At 39.2% G+C, this 19,549-nt stretch overlaps 1 protein-coding gene across 1 annotated transcript in view; it reads left to right on the top strand.

The window, feature by feature from the left end:
• The first annotated feature begins 6,835 nt into the window (after nucleotides 1–6,835).
• The window catches only part of LOC122803786 (vomeronasal type-2 receptor 26-like), a 242,582-nt gene continuing 229,868 nt past the window's right edge, over nucleotides 6,836–19,549 (top strand). Inside the window, exons 1-2 of the mRNA XM_044073474.1 lie at nucleotides 6,836–6,880; nucleotides 7,002–7,125. Of these exons, the coding sequence (XP_043929409.1) occupies nucleotides 6,836–6,880; nucleotides 7,002–7,125 (169 nt within the window). The remainder of the gene's footprint in view (nucleotides 6,881–7,001; nucleotides 7,126–19,549) is intronic.

Genomic DNA, 19,549 nt, shown 5'->3' with positions numbered 1-19,549 from the left:
TGAGTGTATCCATTTGCATTCCAAGTGCACATCCCTCTCCAGTGTCAGTGGTGAGGATTCAGGTTCCTTGATTACTGGCCCAGAGTGGGGACATCACAGTGCTCTTACAAGAAAAATGTCGCCAAATGTGTCTATGTCTATACAGGATACTGCCAAACCCTTCCAAGGAAACTAACAAGTAGACCCTGAGGATTTATGGATGAAGTATACAGGAAGATATTCTGAAATTAGAAACAAATCAAGCAGTACTTACTGAAAACAAAGATTTAGCTTGTCACATGAATGGCTACTGTCTGGATACTACTAGTGCTGGCCTTACTACAGATTCACTCTGCTGGAATACAATTGTCATTTGCTTCTTCTCTCACCAGAATCAAAATGTTAGCACCAATCCCAACATGAGAAGCAGGCCACAGCCTATTTAATGATCCACAGTCTTGTCTCAGATGATGAAAGGGTCTGTAGACTTGTTGTTGCCTTTTCCTTGTAGATGCCTTGAAAAGCAACCAGAAGTAATATGCTGTCAAGGGCTAATAATCTGGCTAACAAAACAAACAGCTGGGTTAAATAGTCTTCTGATTTCTGTAATGATGACATCTGAAACACTTTGCTACCCTGTATTTAATCTTAATACAGAAATCACTCAACAGTATGAGGCATCAGAAAATGCGACAAAAAATGGATTGTATCAGGATACATGAACTCTAATGATATTGTATGGTGACATCCTGATGGATGCCTTGTAGCACCTCAGTCTATATTGCCTTGGCTGGTAAGATCATATCATTTACCTGACTATATAGGAAAAAATAGTTTAACAAATTTGTTAAATCATGACTGCTTTGTTCCATTCTCTGATTTATTATTATGTACAGAATTGTGAAATTTGTCTTTCTTACATTGTGTTTCCTTGTGTTAAAAACTAAAGATTCAGATCTGCCAACCCCATTGGGGACCATTTGTAAATTTTCAGCTGCATTTCATCCAGTTGAAGCGATGTTGCAATTTGAATATGTCTTAGATATTGTTGGCGTGTATTCAGCCTAGGTAGAAAAAGCTGGACCATGTTCTAAATATAATGTATACACTGTAGCAAACAAAACTATTAGAGAGTCCATACCAAGGTCTGAGGTACCTCACACTATTAATTCTGACAGTGAACACATTTTCAATGCAGAGATCATAAAGAATTGTGTCAGTTTTTAAGGTAAATTTGCAACTCCATTGTCCTCATCACCTATAGTTCTCTGGTTTGATTGACTGTTTCAATCAAACAATTAAGACTAGGCTGTGAAAAGTATATGAACATACTGGTATAAAGTGCCCTGATGCACTACCTGTTGATCTCATGAGCATAAGAGGCACCATAAATGCAAAGAGAAAACTCAGTCCACGTGAAATTCTTATGGGCCATCCCATGAGAATGCCATCTGCTCCATCTGCCCAAAATGTGGAGTGTACATTAACTGATGATGATGATGATGATGATGACGACGATAATGCACTGTTAAATTACTGTTCAAAACTTGTTTAGAATGTACAGACTTTGTAACAAAGGACTCATGAAGCCCTTCCCCAACCTTCATCTCATCCCTGCCATAATATGTACCCTGAGGACTAGATATTTTTGTTAAAGCCTTTCAGCAAAATTTTTTCCTGGAGTCCAGGTGAAAGGAGCCATACCTTGCTTGTCTTACAACTCATACTGCTATTTGGTGTGCTAACCTGGATCCATGCTACTAACTTAGATCCATGCATCCCACTGCAAAAAGACCTGCCTGGAATCCAAAGAGACAAAGGATAATACCCTACCTGCTACTGATGGCATCACTCTTGATGGTCCTGAATACTCCTCCAGGTGAGACAAAGGAAAACCTCTTTCTGCAAGAACTACATCAATGTGCAGCAAATCTTAACATGACCAGTTGCTGGGTCTCTGTATTTGTGCTTGAACACTCCAGGGGAGGTATTTCTATGATTCCTGTGCCAACATTTCAAAAGGATTCTGAACAGAGGTTTTTTTGAGAAAAAACTAACTTGGCATAATGTTTTATCTTGTTTTGAAAAAGGTATATTTTCAGCTAGCAGTATCCGCACAGGAAATGCCTGCTATGCAAGACAGGGGACAGTTCATATAGGTTACAGCAAAGGTAATGTGATTTGACATTAACGCGTTTTAAATGAACTCAAACTAAAATCATAAAGATGGGAACAAGTTATGAGTATGTTAATTAACCATTATGTTTTTGGAGACCATGCCTATCCCTGGTTCTCCACTAACTGGTCTGAGTGCTGCTATGTAGGCTACTTTACCTTAGTCATCCAGCATTTATGGTCTCCACCAACTGGCCAGCTGAGGAAGTCTGAATGGGTACTTTATTTCTACCTCATTATGGTATCTATAGAACTATAACCAAATTGAAAGCTTTATCACATGCATTAACTGAATTGGAAAACAAAACTGCTCAACATATTTGTATGGCTACCAGAGTAATGACTGAAATGAGGCCCTTGATGTTGAAAAATCATCCGGCCCTTGATATGATTTTGGCATCTGGGGGGGGGGGTGGCTGTACACTCTTGGATAAGTGCTGTTGTTCCTATATTTCAGATTTCCATGATGAACAAGAAAAATTAGAAGATTGCATGGAGTAGCTTGATAAAAATGCAACCAGAACCAATTATGAAAAGTGTTTTGGGAATATATGAACTAGTACTTTTCAGAGCTTGATTGCTATAGTAATCACAATTTGTCTTCTGATCTTAGTATATTCTTTAATTAAAATGTATTGCTGAAATGTTTTATTACAAAAGCAAAAACAATGGTGATGATCTCTCCAAAACAAAGACACCTGTTGTTGATAAGCTACAAAATGCTGCATTGTAATCAAAGGTGACACCTAAGGATTGTTAAAGGGAGGAATGTAATGGGAATAAAAAACATATTATAGTGAATTTAAGTTATTTTTATATTCCGTAATTCTGAATGCTTAGTGATGTGTGTCAGACAATCTAACTGCAGCCTGAGATGGAATGTTATATTCTTTTCTTGCTATTGTAACAATTAGGAAAGCAACTTGTTTTTCTAAAGGCAAATTCAACATCTGTGTTACTAAATCAAACTAAGGGGGTAAATAGTAATGTTGACTACTTTGGTGATAATATTAGTAAAACAACATAAGGATGTCAAAAGAGCCTATGCCATTTCATATCTTAATGAAGTTTTCTCAAGTACAAACGTTTACTGTAAGATGGTAAACAGAGTTCAAGATGTGACCAGATATAGCTCTCCTTATTTAGTTAAAGGACAGTGATATGCTCACATACATATGCTTTTAACATGAACAGCATGAGTAGTTGTAAGATTCTGATTTTTTTTTTAATTGTATGATACCATATATGCCTCACATTACACCTACTGTCTATTAAGGTATAACAAGGACTGTCTTTGCAGTACTTCTTAAGGATCATTTTAGAAAATTCATGATCTCCCTCATGAATTGTGATTTGGAATAAATATTATATTTGTATAGACAGATATTCTGTATGTTTGTCCTTCCATACTTGTTTACCTTAACAGTATAGTGGCATGGAAAACATTCTATAAGGATAGGAAGTATAGGTTACAGAAGAAACATGCTGTATTTTAGTGTCACTGAAGAAATGGGGAGAGAGAAATGTTTCTTAACAGGCAACTAAGTATGACAGGTTGAATAAGTGAAGTTATGAAATAAGTTATAACCAGGGGATGCAGCAGGACAGCTGAATAAGGACACTTTTATTTCATAACACTAAACCTGATAGCAGTTGATCAACTTCGTTTTAATCAAAAACTCTAATAAATTAAATTTTATGTTGAATATCTCACTAAAAAAAAAAATCTTGGTTGAATGCCTTTTTGTATTTTGTGCAAAAATCATAGATATAAATGTTTGAGGTAAGGTTTGCGTTGGAGTTAGATTTAAGGTTTAAGGATTATGATTAACGTTGTGATTAGGATTAAATGTAAGTTTATTATTAGCGCGAGTGTTAAGGCTGTGTTGGGGATTAGCAGGAGGGTTAGGATTAAGTTAAAGGTGCTATTCAGGAAGAAAGGCCCTCAGTCATGAAAAACGCCTCAAGAAAAGTGATTCTGATATAGCTTTAGCCACAGTGAGGAGGACCTCATTATTAGACAATTTGCTGTATCTAAATTACTTGCTGCTACCACTCAGCACATTGCAGTGGTAGTGTCCCTGGAAGGGCCATGCATCACATTTTAAGAGGCAGGCTATACAAATAAGTCACACAGTGTTTGCAAATAGCAACACCCAAAATGGTGGACCGTTTCAGAAATGTATAAAACAGACATTCTACTGTATGGATCATAGCAGTTTTTTTTAAATACAAATCATGTAGCTTTTTAGCTATAACTCAGCAACATGTATTAAGTTGGCATGTAAAGACTGTCAGTGCCAGCAAATTATGTGTAGACATTGTCTGACATACCATCAAATGTTTTACAATTATAGTGTGGACTGTTTCTACATGGACAAGGAAACTGGATATCCCACAAATGGAACTTAGGGGATGCATGATATGCCCATTCCCGTGGATGCTAAGGCAGGTGTAGCTTTGACCTTCCCAGCAAAAGGTACCTTTCAGTGACTTGTTGAGAAGAGGATTAGAATAAGACATATGGCTGCCTAGCAAATCCTGTTGCAACGTGTGGATTGGCATACCTTGCTCACCAGGGCTGTAAATGAGAAAACCACAACTATGCAGACATTTTCAGTGTTGTCCACTACCCCCATGGTCCTGAAAGCCATTGACTGTCATACTTTACCATCATGTAACTGGGGTACAGGGTGATTTGCTCCCCATAAAAAATTGCCATACGTACACTGTAGTAGTATAAGCATTTTAGAAATTTATGAAATTTGATGTTGTTTTAGATGTTGCTGGATTTAGATAATTTATATAATAGATATGAAGGCAGTTTTATACTATCCATAAATTGAATAATATGTTTAAATGTTAAAAGCATGTTTTGAATGTATTGGTCAATATAAATAAAATTGTGTCCAGTTTTAAAATGCATAGCTGGCTGTAGTTGGGCATGCATCCTGTGACATTCACACAGCAAAATGACATTTCAGTACAAGTACAGGTGAAAAGCAGAGTGAGGAAGCATAAATATGCACTGTGTTTAATAGGTTGTGTGTCATATCTCAGCACTGCATATATGAAAACTCACAAAGGAAGTTTCTAAATCCATTACTTAGTACCCCGTCTGATAATAAGCTGTGACATTTCTTAGAATATGTAAAAACATAGTAAAAATTATTATAATTACAGCTCAGTATGGTATCTAATAAGTACAATGCATAGTATAGTCAGCACCTGTAACATACGCTGTTATCACTGTTAATGTTTGCTGAAATTGGGTATCAAAGTGTTATCTTTGACTTTCTTGGGCCTCCATAAAAACTTTCTACAACACAGATAACTCAGTCAGCAAAACAAGCATTAGAACAAATATATGCAATGCATTGTATTTAGAGCACTGTTTAGCCATGATGACCATACCTGAAGAATAATATAGGGATAGTGGGCCATTTTCAGAGAGCAGTAATAACAATTTTAGATGTATGAAAGGAATTAAGATTGATAAATGAAAAGCTTTTGGATATTTACAAACTTGAGAATACATGGAACAGATGAATAAGAAACCAAGTTATATAATCATAAAAGAGATGAAGCATGAGATGAAGCAGGAGAGAAAGACAGGGTTGCCACATTTTCAGATGCTCAAAGTGGGACATTATTACATCGATGCAATATTTTGCAGGATAAACCATACTTGCAACTGGAGCAAAAGACTGAACTTCACAATTTTGCCAAAATAAAAACTCATTCTTGTATTATTTAAGTTATGTCTGTTGTTTTATGTAATATTAAGATGTTTCAAATACAAAATTAATCTTTTTCATAGATATTAGTGGAAACTGGGAAATATTTTTTGTCCTAAAATCTCAGGAGGTTTGTCATTTTTCATATTTTGCACATGACACAACGGCCCAAATAGGGTCTATCCTGAATAAAGAGGGACAGGTGATAACCCCTGAGAAAGAGCAGGAAGAGTTATAAATGAGGATTGAGGAAAGAGAATTAGGACTATATTTGAGCTCAGAAGATGACATTTGACAGAAAACATGGAAGAAATGTGAAAAGCTCTGTTTCAGTCTTCTTTTATGAGGCAGCAGTTGGGATTTAAGGGATTTTAGGACAAATTACATTTCAGGGAACTATTAGGAAGACAGTAGCTTAGGGTAGGACAGGCTGCAATTTCAATTAACTTATTGCAATATCCAGGTAATCCAAGACATGAGGCAGACAGCAGGTAGCATTCTAATTCAAGCTTTATGCAAGATCATCAGATGACTGAATACAGCATCACATGACACAAGTAAACAACAAAAACGAGGATATTATTTAAATATATATCACTATTTCTGTCTAAGAGCTCATACAGACATCAATTCTTGTTCACTGGCATGATAGCATTTAAAAGTTGTTTTGGAATTTCCATCCTCAAACTCAATACAATGCTTACATATTCTGTAACTTCATTATTAAAAGACACATCCATATCATACTGTTTTTTAATCCATCCCTTATGTTCTTCATCTCCTTCTATCTTCCTTGCAAACTGCCTTGTACTCTGTAGTCTTTCTTTACAACAGCTATATTGCAATTTTTCTTGATTGATTATAATTTCTTTTGTGTGTAAAATGTCATCATCCCTGACTACAACTATTCTACCATAAATAGGCATAATATAATAGACATAAAGATGAAATGTAGCTGTTGCATCAGTTTAAATACAATACCCATTCCTGTTCATCAAGAACTTCCCTTATCTTTTTCTTATAGTCTCTTTATATTGCTTAGTCAACTTGCAGCCTTCTGAAATAATAACCTAAAATATTTTTAATGTCAGCTATTCATTTTTTCTTTAGATTCCTCAGTCATTGTGCACTAACAGTTGTCCTGCAGGATACAGAAAGGTACCAGAACCAGGCCAACCTATCTGCTGTTTCAACTGTGTTGAATGTTCCCATGGAGAAATTTCTAACCAGAGTGGTAAGTAAGCATTATAGTAGGCTAAAAATATTGTAGAAGAACTAGGAATGTGTTTCAGCATCACTTTATATTATTTTTGTCATTTTATTGCCCCCTCTCACTGTCTATTATAATAACAAATAAGAAAATGCCATCAATGAGGTATTGTCATCTTTTGAACTTGCCTTGCTTATTCATTTAGTCTCAAATCTTGAATGTCCTAAGAAAATATGTATCCCTCTTTGCTTTATTCTATGCTCATTATAACAAGATCACACACTTTTGAACCTGTCTATAGTATTATAGTTCATTACCTTTTATAAAAATGAGTGTTCCATTTTCTCTACTCACTGTCACATTTCAGTAATCTACCTCAATCTTCACAATGAGACATTGAAGAGAAAGGGCCAATCTTATGTGACACCATTCCAAAAGTGCAGGAAACTATTCTCATATGACCTGTTCATAACCCTGCTGTATGTGTATTGAATTAAATAGCATAGAAGTGGATGTAGTATACTTTCCACCATGGACATAGCCTTTGTTGATAATTCTCTCCTACTTCCCTATATACTTTTAAGATGCCTGAGTTAGAGCACCCAGCCTCTACCAACAGTTGTAGCTAATAGAGTCACCATCTCACCCTTGAGGGGGAGCTATAAAGCAATTAAGGCAAGAAGTGTCAGTGTTAGAAGAGTATAGAAGAGGAAACAGATCAACAAAAATACTCAGAAAGATACATGTGATAAAAACAATGATCAGTATTATAATATAGCAGGACTTATCGTGACTTTCATAAATAATAAACTAAAAATATCATCAGAGGCAGAAAATCTTGGAAGATATGTAGATTTGGTTTTGTGCCCAAGGATTTGTTCTGGCATTAGAAATCCACTTTGTTGGCTTTTCTCGGCATGGAAAATACAAAGCTTTGTGACCTAATGACTGCACCAGCATGGGACAACAAAGGTCAGTGCCCCAACATTACTACAACTGACAACCCACAAGATAATAATGTAAATATGAACTCTGATAATTTTGCAAAGCTAGAAAAGCAACTGCTACAAGGTCTTTTCTGGGAACAAAGTTATTTGGAAAAGAGTAGAGATAAAAGAAGATTACCAAGGGGACTAACACTTAATAAAAATTTAACGTGGAAATATGTGAGTGAAGAACTAGCACAGGAATGGACTGATAAAGTAAAGACAGCTGCATTCTAACTTACACCTGTGATTTCAGTACAATTAAAGCCATTATTAAAGAGAACTGGGGCATCCTCACTGACAATCAGCAGCTTGAAGGGTTTTTTTAGAACACCCTACTTTTGTATACAAAAAGAGCAGAAGCATATGTAGGTATGTTGAAAAGAAAATTAAGGAGCACCAGGATTATATGAGCAGTAAAATCTGTGGTCCTTCTAACTGTACTTTCTGTAAGTACTTGATGGGGTGTGACTCATTTGAATGCCCTTATCTTAAAATGATGGTGAAATCTTCAGCAGGTGATAACTGTAATATTGAAAAAGTTGTATATAGGGCCAAGTGTAATGACTTCCCTGCATTTTATTTGGGTAAACCTATGAATGAACTGAAAAGGATTATTTCAGGTCATCTTTCTGACATCAGACATAAATGCCAGAGGAACACCCTATCCAAACACTTAATAGAATATCCCAGAAGCTGTGGTTTTAAATTTTTCACTCTAGACTGTGGGCAGATGTATGTGCTTGAAGAGGACATCAAAGGTGGTTTGGAGAAAAGGAATTATGTTGGCAGCTGAAATTAAATGCATTCAGAAAACCAGGACTTAAGTACTATTGCTCTATTAGAAGTGCGTTGAATTTACGGAAGCTGCCACACAATCTGTAAAGATTTCTTAGGGAATTTTTGAGGAAATATTTTTGTGTACTAAAGGTACCAAACATACTAAAAAAATAAAAAATGGTGTGTAGAATGTGTATCAATTTATATGTTTTCAGTTATTTTAACCTCAGTTCTGCTTTGATTGGATTTAATATACTTTTGCATCACACCAGAGATTTAAATGGTAAATTCAAAACACACATTTTTTTTCTTGCCGCTATTACCATAAAGTATTCCCCCATTTAGTATACTGGTGCACACTCATGCACACACTTGCACATTTTTATACATTGCTAGTTTACTTCATCCACTGTTTTCTTGTATTTTTGTGTGCTTTTTCTACTAGTTTTCATTATATAAACATTTTTGGGCTGTAAACATGAAAACTGTCATGACAGTTTTTTTTTTCAACTGCAAAGCATTGACAGTTTTGCTGAGCTGTAAAAACTTACCCCAGGATTTAATAAACTTCATGTAGCACCATGTAGAGCCTACATGAAAAGTATCTGAGCACACAGTAATGGTACACCCTTAGCAACGCGCCATGCAAATTAATAATAGTGCACTACTGAGGCAGAGCCAAGGAATACAGATATTGAATCAGTGTTGTTTGTGTTTTTTTTTTTTTACACATGCATGTTTGCATGGTGCGGAGCACAGCAATGCCAAACTGTGCTCACATGTAGACAGTTGACACCTGCCAGACATCTAAAAATAGAAACCAGATTTAATTAATAAGCATAATGACAATTTATGTGTTTTATATATTTTTTTTTATTTGGCATTTGCTTGGCACTATGCAGTGCCCATCTGAACTGAGTGGAGCTCATACATACATAGCCAACACCTGCCAGACATCTAAAAATAGAAACCAGATTTAATTAATAAGCATAATGACATTTTATGTGTTTTATTATTTTTTTTATTTGGCGTTTGCTTGGTGCTACGCAGTGCCCACCTAAGCTGAGTGGAGCTCATACATACATAGCCAACACCTGCCAGACATCTAAAAATAGAAACTGGATGCAATTAATTATTTATTTATAAGTGTGTTTAAGTATGTTTGCACAGCGAGGCATGGTGCTCAGCCCTGCTAACAGGTAGCTCAGTGGTATATGTGAAGATATACCAAATTTCTTAATATCCACGGAGCTAAATGGTTAGAGTTATGACTGTATGTGTAGTAGGTCCAGGGTTCAAATACATGGACGTCAGAACGTGTCTGTTTTTTTTTTTTGCTGCACATGTTATGGACACAATGACTTTGCTGGCTCTGCACAACTGTGCTCAAACCTGCAAAACACCACATAAACATGGTAATGGCTGCCAATGTTTGCACAATGTTCAGCTTTACTAAAACCACGATTGTGCACGTTTGCATGCAGCTCAGCTTTGCTTGGCTGGTTTATGCACTGCTAAGCAACCTGGTACAAGGCGAAAGAGGGGAACCTTGGACACTTGGATCCAAGAAGCGAGGGCAGGGAATGCCCCACAAATACATAAGTATTTTTTCCTCTCTTTTTGCCAATATGTAATCTGAATGTCTGTAAAACTGGTATGCATAATGGTGTGCTTCTCTACCAACAGCTGCAGCTGAGAAGGGTTGAAATGTCAAGTCTTATGCTGGGTGCCTGGCCAGGTTGCACTGTGACCATGGTGAGTATAGATGTATTATGTCAACTGTAGTGCAATAACCAAGAAAGAGTAAAGCATTAACTGCAATAAAGTATTTACACTAAAGTCTGTAGTGCAATACATGTGAAATTAGAGCTGTAGTGCAATAAATGAATAACAACTATAGTTCAATAAAAACAAGAAACAATACCAATAACAGCAAGGAAAATAGTGTACATCAGAACTGTTTTGTCAAAACCATTGCAGTAGAGCTGTATGCATTGAGTCTGTTAGGTAAGGTTGCTACAGTCAAGTATAACACTGTAATAGTTGTAGAATGAAAATTGAATGGCTGCAAACTATATTGCTTAACTTATAGTACTGTTCAAGGCTATCTCTAGGCCAGTGCAGGTCACACAATGATCTGTCTTCCACAGACGTCAGGTAATAAAGGTATATGAGTGAGGTAGCCTACTCTACAGCCAGATATTGTGTGTGGACTTCACAAATATTTCAAACCAATAACAATAACAATAATACATATGCATTCACCAGTATTGTTGAAAGTGAACTAAAGCTGCAGTAATATATGCAGTATGGTAGTATACCATGCATGTGTATTCTATTGTCACTGCAGTCTAGTATAATACTGTAACAGTACTAGAATGCTAGAGGAAAGTCCTGTTACTTGTATTGCACAATTCATAGTATGTTTCCAGGTGATCTCCAGCCAAGTATCAGTCATATTGTAGTCGGCAGTGACTCAGTAGCTCTATCTCTTAAATTCCTTGTTCACAGTGCATTTTGCCACACACGGTTTTGGGTTCAAATCCAGTGCTGTGTAACACTATATTTTCAGTATCAGTCAAGTAATGCTCACAATTACTCTCTCCCCAACAACACAAAAATGTTATGGGTGAGTTAGCCCATATTATATGCAGATATTGTACTTACATCTCACAGAATGTTACACTCAATAGCAATAATGTATTCATCAGCATTGTTGATTCAGAAATACAACTGTATAATCCCAGTATGGCTGTATCTCTTGCATGTCTGTACTATGCTGCTGCAGTCAATTGCAGGTGTCCCTTGTAGTAACAGCTTGTGGGTTCTACCTCCAGGTCTGCCAGTTAAGCATGTACACAAACATGCCTCTCAAGTGTCAAAAAATTATCTGCTTTTACTGTATTTGTGTTTTTTCCTACTTTATTTTGCTTTTGCATCATCTTAAAAGTACTCAATTGTATTTAATACTGCTTGGTGTAACTCATTCTAAGCCTTTTAGTTTAAGCACCTGGGCTTCAGACCAGTTTTACATTAAGAAGGTTTGTGGTCTGCACTGTAGTGGCAGAACAGGTAGCTTACATCCTTCTAAGTTGGGAACTGCTGATTGGGGGCTCAGTGTCTGTTATTCTAAAAGTGTATTAATTCTGGTTTAAGCACTTGGGCTTGAGGCCAGTTATTTTACATTAAGAGGGTTCATGTTCTGCACTCTTGTGGGAGGAGAGGCTGGACTCTGTCCTTCTGAGCTGGGAATTTCTGGTTAAAGGCTTAATAGTGCCTGCATATTTGAACTGCTTCCTACTGAAATTGGTACACCTTGTTTGCTGTAGCATAGACTAGATCCAGGCCTGCTGAATCTAGCTTTGTTTGTATAACTTGAGCACTAATCCAGGCATTCTTTAAAGTATTCAGTTGTATTTATTACTGCTTGGTAGTAACTTGATTAAAGTGTAACTATCATTTCTAAGTCTTTTGGATTAAGCACTTGGGCTTCAGACCAGTTGTTTTACATTAGGAAGGTTTGTGGCCTGCACTGTGGTGGCAGGACAGGTAGCTTACATCCTTCTAAGTTGGGAACTGCTGATTGAGGGCTCAGTGTCTGTTATTCTAAAAGGGTATTAGTTCTGGTTTAAGCACTTGGGCTTCAGGCCAGTTATTTTACATTAAGAAGGATCGCGGTCTGCACTCTTGTGGGAGGAGAGGCTGGACTCTGCCCTTCTGAGCTGGGAATTTCTGGTTAAAGGCTTATAGTGCCTGCATATTCTAACTGTTTCTTACTGAAATTGGTACACCTTGTTTGCTGTAGCATAGACTAGATCCAGGCCTGCTGAATCTAGCTTTGTTTGTATGCTTGTTGTTTGTTTATTTCCCTGAAACGCTAATTCCACCTAAAACGCGACCTTTTAGCACTTCTGTGGATCCCTAGTGATATCTGCATTGCTTACTGTACTTATTTCCTTGTTTCACTTGAAAGAAAGTTACTGTTTGTCATTTTTGCATTTAAGTTACATGTAACACATTGCATTTAAGTTACCTGGCACTTGCTCACTAAAGCAATTATATAAGTCAGCTCTAAAAAATTAAAAGCACTACACCCTCGCAAACTCCCCTTGAGTACATTGTTCCCCATTGGCCCTTTTTTTCAATTATAAAGGAATTCCCAATACTATTCTAGCATGTCCAAAGGTCAGTTGTCAATCTCCTCTCCAGTCTAGCTGGTGAATCTGGGAATCTTGAGGCAATGTTACAACTGCCTCATGTACACAGACAACCCTCTCCTCCTCCCAACAAATTCCAACACATGTGAGAGATGCAACCATATAGCCAAACTGGAGGCTAAGCTCTCTCAACTCAGTACTGGCGTAATCAGTCAGGAGGAGAAGGAAACCACACTCACTACAATTCCAGTCTCACATAGACCTACCACGACAACAAACCAAACACATAAACACAAAAAAACATACTCAGGCTCTAAATAAAAATCTGCCTAAGCAGCAGAGACCTCCAAAGCAGACACCCAAGCAACCGCTACCCCAAAACAAAACACGTGCAACACATAGCTCACAAAGCCAGTGTGCCAAACAGTCACAGCCCTTAAGGCTAAACAACACACCTGATACACTTGTAATAGGTGACTCTATCGCCAGGCACACTGACGTCCCGCTCACCAGGCTGAACAAGGAGAAGGTCACGGTGAGCTGCCTGTCGGGCGCTAGGATCTGCCACATAACACAAGCACTCAGGTCACTCCAAGGCAAGTACAAATATGACTCGGTCATTGTCCATGCTGGTGTGAATGACCTGAGACGTACCTCCCTGGACTACAGGAAAAGAGACATAGAGGAGCTCTCTGAGCATGTAGCCCAGGCCGGTATGACCCTGACCTTGAGTAGCATCTTACCCTCACCAAGAATGATGCCATAATATGAAGACAAGATGATCAATTTCAACAATTGGCTTAAGTATTGGTGTCATTCAAAGGGGATCCAATGCCTGTCAGCCTGGGATGACATGCTTGACAAGCCACGATGCTTCGCTAGGGACGGTTTGCACCTGTCACTCCTGGGCTTTCGGATATTAGCAAAGGCTCTTGCTACCCCCCTAGTGCCTTTTTTAGACAAGGCTCAAAAGACAAACCCACCTCCATAGGTATCACAAGGGATAAGAAACTAAGAGTAATGCTACTCAATGCCAGAAGTCTAAACCTCAAGATGCATGCACTTAAAACTCTCCTTAGCATGGAGAACATCGATATCTGTGCAGTAACAGAAACCTGGTTCAGGGCTCCTGAGAGCACCCCAGCACTACCAGGTTATACCTCATACCATGCTTTTCGGCCCCAAAACTTGGACCGAACCACAAAAGGAGGGGGAGTATCAATATTCGTCAAAGATACCCATACCTCCAGGTTGGTGGCACAGCACGAAGCATCAGAGACTATCCATGTGCAACTAACAGTGGGTAAATCTGCCTTCCAGTTTATAGCCTGCTACAGACCACCCTCCCAAACACAGGAACCCCACTCGGCCTTCCTGAGAATACTGGAAAATATGAAGGTCTCTCCAAACACCATTATATTGGGCGACTTCAACTACCCAAACATAGACTGGGAGCATTACTCTAGCTCCAACACCCTAGCCCAAAGGTTCCTAGAATTTATAAACTCAAATGCTATGGAACAACTTGTTACCACTCCCACAAGAGGGGAAAACATACTGGACCTGATCATCACCAACATGGGGACACTATGCTCCAGACCAGAAGTGTATCCCTCACTGGTAAGATCAGACTTTAAACTAATCTCACTGGATATTCACATCCTGACCCCACCCCCTGCCCAGAAAACCACAGTGAAAAACTTCTCTAAAGCAATTTTCACACGCCTCAAAACCGAGGCGGAATCCTTCAAAGCCCACGGGCCTGTGGAAAATACGGCCCAGACCGCAGAATCCTTTATAAACGCATTCTATTAACACCTTCAGGAATGCATGGATCATGCAATCCCAAATAAAACCAAGACCCAATCCTCCAAAGGCAGACGTCCTGTCTGGTGGACCCCAGCCATAAACAAACTATACAACAGAAGGAGGAAGCTACTACATGATAGAACAAAATCCCAAAAAGGGAAGGCATCTCTGATCAGTATTAGCAAAAAACTACGGGCACTCATAAAATCGTCTAAGGCCAGCTTCGAGAGAAAAATTGCATAGGACACTAAGGATAATCACAAGACTTTCTTTAGTTATGTTAGGAACCTGGGTGGGAATTCCCAGATATGCTCAGAATTAATCCAAAATGACAAAAAATACACCGAGCCCACAGATATTGCCAACATCCTAGCTGACAGGTTCAGTGCAAACTTCTCCCCCCCTCCCCACCAAAATGGCAAATATCTATCCCAACAGAGTGCTGCCCCCCTGACATCTCAGATGCTCAGGTAAGAGCCGCCCTCTCCAAAGCAAAAAACACAGCATCAATAGGACCAGATGGTGTCCCAGGCTGCGTCCTACATGAACTCCAAGAAGAGCTGAACCCAAACATAAAACTACTGTTCAATCTTAGCCTTACTACAGGACATGTACCCAAAGAGTGGCGTACAGCAACAGTGGTCCCTCTCCACAAAGGTGGTGCCTCAACGGATCCTGGAAACTATCGCCCCATAAGCCTGACTAGCTTGGTCTGCAAAGCTATGGAAAGGATCATCATGGACCTCATAAATAAAGATATTGGGGACCTACAGACACTGGATCCTACCCAGTTTGGCTTTGTTAAGGGCAGATCCTGCCTCTTAAACCTGGTTGATTTCTTTGAAACAGTCACCAAGGCCATTGACGAGGGGAAGGTGGTCCACACAGCCTACCTGGACCTCGCAAAAGCCTTCGATACAATACCCCATTCGGGCATTATAGATAAGCTCACCAGCTTAAATATAAACCCCTATGTCACTAGATGGGTTGCAAACTGGCTCAAGGACAGAACCCACATGGTTAGAATTGCTGGAGCCATGTCAGACTCCAAACCAGTTACAAGTGGCGTCCCACAAGGCTCAGTCCTGGGACCTCTCTTGTTCGGTATATATTTCTCGGTGGTACAGGCCAACACGGAAGGACTGTAGCTGACCAAGTTCGCAGATGACTGCAAACTGGGTGCCATAATCAACTGTCCAGCTGACACAAGCATCGTCCAAAAGGGCCTCATAGAAACAGACAACTGGTGACAGAGCCATGGCCTCAAGCTAAACGCCAAAAAGTGTATAGCCATCCCCTTTGGCAAAAACAAAGTGCCCACAAATTACCACATAGGTGGTAATCCATTAAGTACAGAAGAAATCATTAGGGACCTGGGGACCCAAGTTGATAGCAATCTCTCATTTGACAACCACATGGCCAAAGTGGTTAGAAAAACATTTTATATAGCCCACCTAATCATGAAGGGATTCACATCTAGATCAGGGGAGGTCACCGTGCCTCTTTACTCATCCCTCATCAGGCCCATAATTGAGTACAATGCCCCTTTTGGGATGTACCTTACCAGACACCTGCAGCAACTGGAAAGACCCCAAAAGTACCTCATCAAGAGGATCAAAGGGCTCAAACAGATGCCATATGCTGCCCGGTTAAAGAAACTCCAGCTCTACTCAGTGGCATACTGCCTGCTCAGAGGCGATCTGTGCCTGACGTATAAAGCCATGTCCAATCCGGAATTAATGGACATGCTGCACCTCAGAAAATCCAAATCCCATCGAGCTACACGCTCGAGAGACTTGAACCTCAGCACTGAAATAAATAGGACATGCTGGAGGGACAGATTTATAACCCAGAGGCTCCCTTTATTCTGGAATAAAATCCCAGTCCAGGTTAGGCAGAGTCCCACATTGACTCTCTTCAAGAGGAATCTTGATGAGTGGATGGGAGATCGTAGGTTTACCCCGGCTATCACTTCTGTGTCACTGTCAGACAGAGGCACAGTATACTAACCTCAAAAAAAGGCATAGCAAAATTAATTTAAAATGGGTGGCGAAAGCCAAGCACACTCTGGCTAGGCTTATAAATGCCCTAGGGCAGATAGCCTAGTATGAACCTATGAACCTATGAACCTAAAACTGACTAGCCCATCTGTCACATGTTTACCAGATAAATTATTACCTGGAATGCAATGTACTACCAAATCCATTTACAACATACCCTGGTAGTTATATAAGTCCAAATTATGTGAAACCATTCTGAGTAGTTCTGCACCTGCATTTCTTAGTGCTTGGCCCTCATTGTCCTATGCTATCAGCTTGAGAGGTATGTACATGCTACAACGGCTATAGGAGAATTGTAGTCACTGTAATCACAACAGTCAGTACACACCTGTAGAAGTATGTATGACTGGTTCTACTTTGATCCAGTGAATTTGCGTTTCCTCGAAACGTAAATTCGCGACCTCACTTTCGTGAAAGTGCACTTTTTCAAAAATGCACTTTCGTGTAAAAAGAAAAATAAAACCCAAACCAAAAAAAAAAACACACTAAACACTATGATGCAAGGAGGCTGCACTCCCCACACCCCCCTACTTTAATATTCTCACTCCGAGATTGTACTACAGTGTGGAAAAGGGAATATTCCCTTATCCCCACTGTACCACGATCTCAGCAATAGTTTGCTTAGTTGTACACCAATACTAAACATTGATGTATAACTAACATTACATGCAAACTGCATGTTTTTATTTCATTTCTGTTTTTTTTTTTACTTTTATTTTTCTTTTTACACAAAAGTGCATTTTCGAAAGAATGCACTTTCGCAAAAGTGAGGTCGCGAATTTACGTTTCAATGAAATGCAAATTCACTGGATCAAATGGGATCTGTATGACCAGTATTATCATGGATATCATCTGCAATGTCACTAATAAAATATTTCTCTCTCTCTCTCTCCCCACCCCTTATAGTCATTTATTCATTATTATAATTATTCAGATTTAATATTAACATAATTTGTTAAACTAACTATATTTTGGAAAATGTGGTTGATTATTGTTAAGTTTTGTTATGATTCAATATTAATATATTTTGCTAAATTGTTTTGTTGGCCTTATGGTTTACTTCATACTGGCAGCTGTTACCATACTGACTGTTATGTTCCATAATGTTGTGTTGTACATATTTGTCTTTTTCGGCTTTTCCCGATTAGGGGTTGCCACAGCAGAACTCCAGTCCGCTAATGATTGGCAGTAGATTTTTATGGTGCCGAGTTGCCAGCCCGATGCCCAACCTTCAGAGAAGGCATGCCCATTCACACATGTCTTTCGGAGGCCACTCGCCCACGGGGAGGACATGCAGACTCAATGTTGTGTTGTACATAATATACATTAATATATATTTGGATTAATAAATATGATGATCCATTCTGGTACTATTAACAATGATTTGGTTGTTACTAACCATAATTTATTACTTTACCTCATTTAACACAGCACTTCAAGGTTGGCTAGTTCTGCCTGATCCCCCTACCTTGCCTCAAATGGCTGTGGTATCAGGTCCCAGCATGTCTAAAACCCAGACCAGTGGTGCTCCGACTGCTACCCCTGCACTACCTGCTGTGTTGGGTAGTACTGTCCCAGGAGACAGGGCCCAGTCCTCCTCTGAGAGTGGTGGCAGAGGGAGATTATTCACCCAGTATGAGCAACCAGTCCTGCTAGGGAGGAAAGTCTACCATGGCTATGACCAATGCCTGCACTGGATTGAGGGCATGCTGGCCAACCTGGTAGGGCAGTATCACACTGGTGCCCAGCCTCCAGCACAGTCAACCTCAGGGTAGTGAAGGAGCCGTGCTGACAGTCCCATTGGTGGGGGTGTGTCACACTGTTGCTCTCTGGAGATACATGGGACTTGGATTCCACAAAACCCTCCCTATCCAGGGTGTTCACCCCCCTCATGTGTCACATACCACCCCTGTCTGCTGTCTTGTCTGCTTGCAAATGCATCCTCACCTAGCCAACCTACCTCCCCCACACATACCTCTGTCCCTTCTCCAACATTCCACTGTCACCTTAAAAAAAATGGGCACTTGCCCTCAAAAAAATATTGTCCCATACATAGCTCTCCATTTCACACATGTGTCTACTGGACACACATAATTTGGTCCAATTGGCTTGACAACACAGTTATGTTGCCCTGACCCATCTCTCTGGAGTTTGAGAATCCAATTTCATCTACAAATCTGTCAAAGTGCACAGTTGTTGTACAACAAACTGATAGCTATGGTTCTTTCCTACACCCTTCCTGCATATCCCTCCCTGCCTTTCAATATGATTTTCCCCTGCTTGCCCTATTTCACCATGTTCCAATCTCACCTTTTTTTTTCTTTATATTTTTTTAGAGCTGAGCTGCACTCTGCACTACTTCGTGCAGCTACTCTAAGCTCAGTTAAATACAGCTATAATGAGTATATTTGTTTCTAACATTGTAAGTCACATGTACAAAATAAACACCCCTGCCATGTTTGAACCCAAGCCCATCATGTCTGCAGCACACTTCATTAAGCCACCACACCACACAGCTCTTACTTAAAACAGGTGGTTTAAACAAAACATAATAATTGCCAATTACAGTCATTAGGTGTGTTTCAGTGAATCTGCACACTATGCAGCACTGCGCAAACTGGAATAAAAAGTAATGGAAAAAATAGGAGTGTGCCTT

The sequence above is a fragment of the Protopterus annectens genome, chromosome 6.part0 (assembly GCF_019279795.1).
Source record: "Protopterus annectens isolate FY-2018-M chromosome 6.part0, PAN1.0, whole genome shotgun sequence".
Taxonomy (NCBI): domain Eukaryota; kingdom Metazoa; phylum Chordata; order Ceratodontiformes; family Protopteridae; genus Protopterus; species Protopterus annectens.
This window is presented reverse-complemented; position numbering and strand designations above follow the sequence as displayed.